Source organism: Neophocaena asiaeorientalis, unplaced genomic scaffold (genome assembly GCF_003031525.2).
Source record: "Neophocaena asiaeorientalis asiaeorientalis breed wild unplaced genomic scaffold, Neophocaena_asiaeorientalis_V1.1 scaffold132, whole genome shotgun sequence".
Taxonomy (NCBI): domain Eukaryota; kingdom Metazoa; phylum Chordata; class Mammalia; order Artiodactyla; family Phocoenidae; genus Neophocaena; species Neophocaena asiaeorientalis.
Genome location: NW_020173393.1, coordinates 2,430,557 through 2,434,373, shown reverse-complemented (window position 1 = coordinate 2,434,373; position 3,817 = coordinate 2,430,557). Strand labels below are relative to the sequence as shown.

The 3,817-nt window shown below is 57.2% G+C and overlaps 1 protein-coding gene across 1 annotated transcript in view; it reads left to right on the top strand.

Annotated features, from left to right (window-relative positions):
• Positions 1-143, top strand: part of KCNK15 (potassium two pore domain channel subfamily K member 15) — a 5,566-nt gene extending 5,423 nt beyond the window's left edge. The window contains exon 3 of the mRNA XM_024746806.1: positions 4-143. Coding sequence (XP_024602574.1) covers positions 4-143 — 140 coding nt within the window. The remainder of the gene's footprint in view (positions 1-3) is intronic.
• The last annotated feature ends 3,674 nt before the right edge of the window (positions 144-3,817 follow it).

The window sequence follows — 3,817 nt, the reverse complement described above, 5'->3', positions numbered from 1 at the left end:
CCTACCGCATCCACCAGCTGGAGTTGCGGGCCCGCGACAATCTGGGCTTCTCGCCCCCCGCGAGCCCTGGGGCTGGAGGCGGCGGCGGCGGCGGCGGCGGCTGCAGGGCAGGCAGGGCCCTGGCCCGGCGTAAGTCCATCTGACAGCCCTACCCTGGCTGGGGGTCGATCCTAGAGCCGGAGGGTCTGGATTCACCTGTCAGTACACTCTCCCCAGACCTCGGAGAGGGGTGAGGGGCCGTAGCCTCAATGCCGTCCTCTGCCACGAGTAGTTTCTCATTTCCTTCTGTGGCAAGCCCCTCCCTCCTCTCCAAAAATGTATTAAAGTCGCATCATAAGCACAAGCATGACTCTAAACTCGCCCTGTAGGTGCAAACCACTTGTGATCCAAATTGTTTTAGAAGGCGTGGCCACACCCGCCACTGAGGAGAGGCTCGCCACAGGCCCACGTCCCTAGCTAGCCCTGCGGAACGGAAGCAGGTGCCCATTTTTCTGTTGTGTGAAGAGGTGGGCTTTCCGTGTTGTGGGGAAATGCATGACTTCCAACACTGGAATCCTACCAGTGAGGCCAGCTGCTCCCACTACGAGAAGCACAGGGATCGGACGGACCGAAGGGCAACATCGACGGTCCAGCGTGCACCAGTGGGCAAATCTCTGCACTATTTAAGGCGCGCAGAGTGGAACTGGCCCCACCCCCACACCTGATGCTCTTTGTCCTTGGCCAGCCCCACTTTGGGATAAGGGGGGGCCTTGCTGACACCCGTGTCACGGGGACACCTGGACCACAGTCTCTTCTGGGAACTGTGAGACCTGGGTACTGCCAATCACCCACAGTGTGACCTCGGGGAGTCTCATCCCCTCCCTGGGCCTCAGTTTCCACATCTGTAAAATGACTGGGTTCACCCAGTACCCCGTTCCCTCCTGTGCATCTCTGGGAGGGTTCCTGGGCCAGGCCCCAGCCCCGTAAGGAGACGTTAACAAAGCTGACATCCCAGAGCACTCAGATCCTTAAAACTAAGGGCCTTTAGTGTCCCAGCGAGAAGTGCGTCAACACACAGCAGAGCAAGCCACGTTAGAAAAGCCAAAAACTTTAATTTTCAACGTGAGCTACATGGTCATGAACACAATGCAACGTGACCCGCTCCAACCCAGGGGCCCAGGAAACCCTCCCTCCCCAAAAGCCTGAGGGGCTCCTGCTGCCAAAGAGGGAAGGGGGGGAAAGGTGAGTGAGTGGAGAGTGGGCCTGAGGACCAGGGGTCCTGCCTTCCTGCCACCCCTCAGGAGGCAGTGGTAGAGTGAAAGGGCTCCAGAGGTGATGCCTGAGGCCCCGTGTTCAAGTCTCCACTTTGCCCTCACAGAAGCTATGTGTCAAACGGGCACAGTCAGTGCCTCCCCGTCAGGGTTTGTGAGTCAGATGAGCTCAGGGACATGAATGTTTCCCGTCCACTCAAGAGATGCTGCTCTGCAGACACAGAGCCTCCCCGAGCCCAAAGGAGTCATTACAGGGCAACGGGGGGTGGAGGTGGGGCACCCCAGTCCCCTGGGCCTGGCACAGGGCTGCTGCTCAATAAATAAATGCAGGTGGCCTTGCCGGACGCAACAGCCGCGCTCCAAGGGCAGCGGGGCTCAGAGGCGCCTCTGAACGCTGAGGTGTGCCCGTGAGCTCCTCATATAAGGAGCCGGATGGCAGATCAGCTTGTAAAGTGCATGACCTCAGCTCTCTGCTTCACCCCACGTTGAAGAAAGAGCTCTGAACTGTTGGAGAACCGAGTTCTCATCCAGGCTCAGCCACCAGCTCACAGTGGGACCTTAGCAGGTGCCTCCCCCTCCCAGGGCCTCAGCTTCCTCGTCTGTAAAATGGGGCTGATAACACAGGTGCCCACCGACTGCCCAGGGGCTCTTGTGAGGTTACACGCAAGGTAAAAGCACTTTGAAAACAAAAAAAGTTTGAAAAGCACAACAGGAAGATCAGCTGTTATTATGTCTGAAGGTCTGGTGAGGATTTCCCTAAGATGAGGTGTACCACAGCCAGCTCACTCCCGCACAGCCCCAGGGAGGAACCAGTGTCTTGCCTCCCTCAGGTTGGTCTCGGAGGGGTTGTGGCCCCTTGGCGGGAGTCCCCACTTAGACATCAAGGCCTGGACCAAATCCTGCACAGCCTCAGTTAGGCCAGAACCCCAGGAGAGCGAGGTCTCTATGGCAACCTTTCCTCCAAACCCGGGGCCAGAAAAGTTATTGGCCCATCAAGATGGAACCAAGCAGGGCTGGGTGGCCCAGGGCTTAAAGGTCACAAATACTTATCATGGCAGATGTGCCCTGGAGCGACGGTCTTCTGTCCCACAAAGGAGGGACAGTGGAGCCCTGGTTTTGGCTCACTTGCCGAGGGGTCTCATCTTGGGCAAGTCACTTACTGATTCTGAGCCTCAGTTTTCTCCCCTCTCAGATGGGCTACAGTTGGCACTGCCCATCTTTCCAAGGCCCCTGGGAGAAGGACACAGAGAGAAGAGCGGAGGAAATATTGTGGGAAATGGTGGCTCCAGCTCAGCCTCTGGTGGGAAGAGGAGGCCCCGGCTGGGGGTGCCATAAACTCACAGGTGACCCCAGAGGCCTGTGATCTCTTTGTAAAATGGAAATGGTTTCACCAATGGTCCCAAAGTCCCTTTCGCTTTAGTGCGACAGGCAGATTCTGGAGAAGGAAAGTGGAGATGACTCCTTTCCACCATACCCCTGCATGTGACCTTTGGCCCAAGGATTGAAAAAAGAATTGTCCCCTGGAGACCCCAGCCCGCCGACTCCTAATCCCCCCAACTCCACCCTCTCTGCTCTTCTCCAAATGGGGGAGTTTGAGCTGGCAAAGGATCAGACAGGAGCAGGCTTGAAGGTTCCCCAAAGCTAATGATGAGAATAGTCACCCCTCCCCAAACCCCCATCCCTTGGTGAGGACAGACGGTGGTTCCCACGCCAAATGGTCGGGGCCCCTTGGAAGGTGGCCATGTGCTCACAACGATGATACAAAGAAAGAGGGCTCCAGCCCTCACCCCAGCCCACCCCTCCAGGAGGTGAGCTGAGAATTCACAGAACAAACAAGAAAGTCATTGAGGGGGGCCCTCGGTGACCACCCTCTGGATGTTATTGCTTTGGAGCACGCTCTCTCTCTTTATAAAGGCTGTGCAGACACCCGAGGGCAGGATCACGCTGGGGCGCACAGACCACACCCCCTCCCCTCTGGTTGAAACAGCCAGGCTCCGCCCTGTCTTTGAAAAGCTACCCCTGAACTACCAGAGCAGTGACAGCTGGAGAGAGAAGGCGCTCTCCTGGCTCAAAATATTACGAATGGTGAGTAATAAACGAACGGCAGAAAAATCACACTGGTTTAAAAAAAACACACGGGGGAGGCGCTGATTCTGGGCCTCCAGAGCCGGCTGCCTCCTGCCCCAGCCTTGGGATTCCAGCCACCACAATCCCAGGAAGGTCTGAAGGCCTCCTGGATCAAAGGGGACCTCCATCTCCCCTTCCCAGAGCATGGGGGCGCTATACCTCCTCCAGAATTTTAAAGGGTGCCCAGGGCTCAAAAAGACCGAGGGGAGGGGAGGCTCCAGGTGGAAGGAATCACCTGGTCAACAGCCTAGAGGGGGACTGGGGGGAAGGTGGGTCTCAACACAGCCGGGCATCCCCAGTGGGAAACGACCTCCTCCAATGGAGCCCAGGCCCCCTCTGCCAAGGCTCACAGCCTCAGGAGTGCTTCCTAGATAAAATCAGTACCAAGGGTAATAAATCAGAACATCTGAGTATCATGGGCAGCTCTGGCTACAACCCTA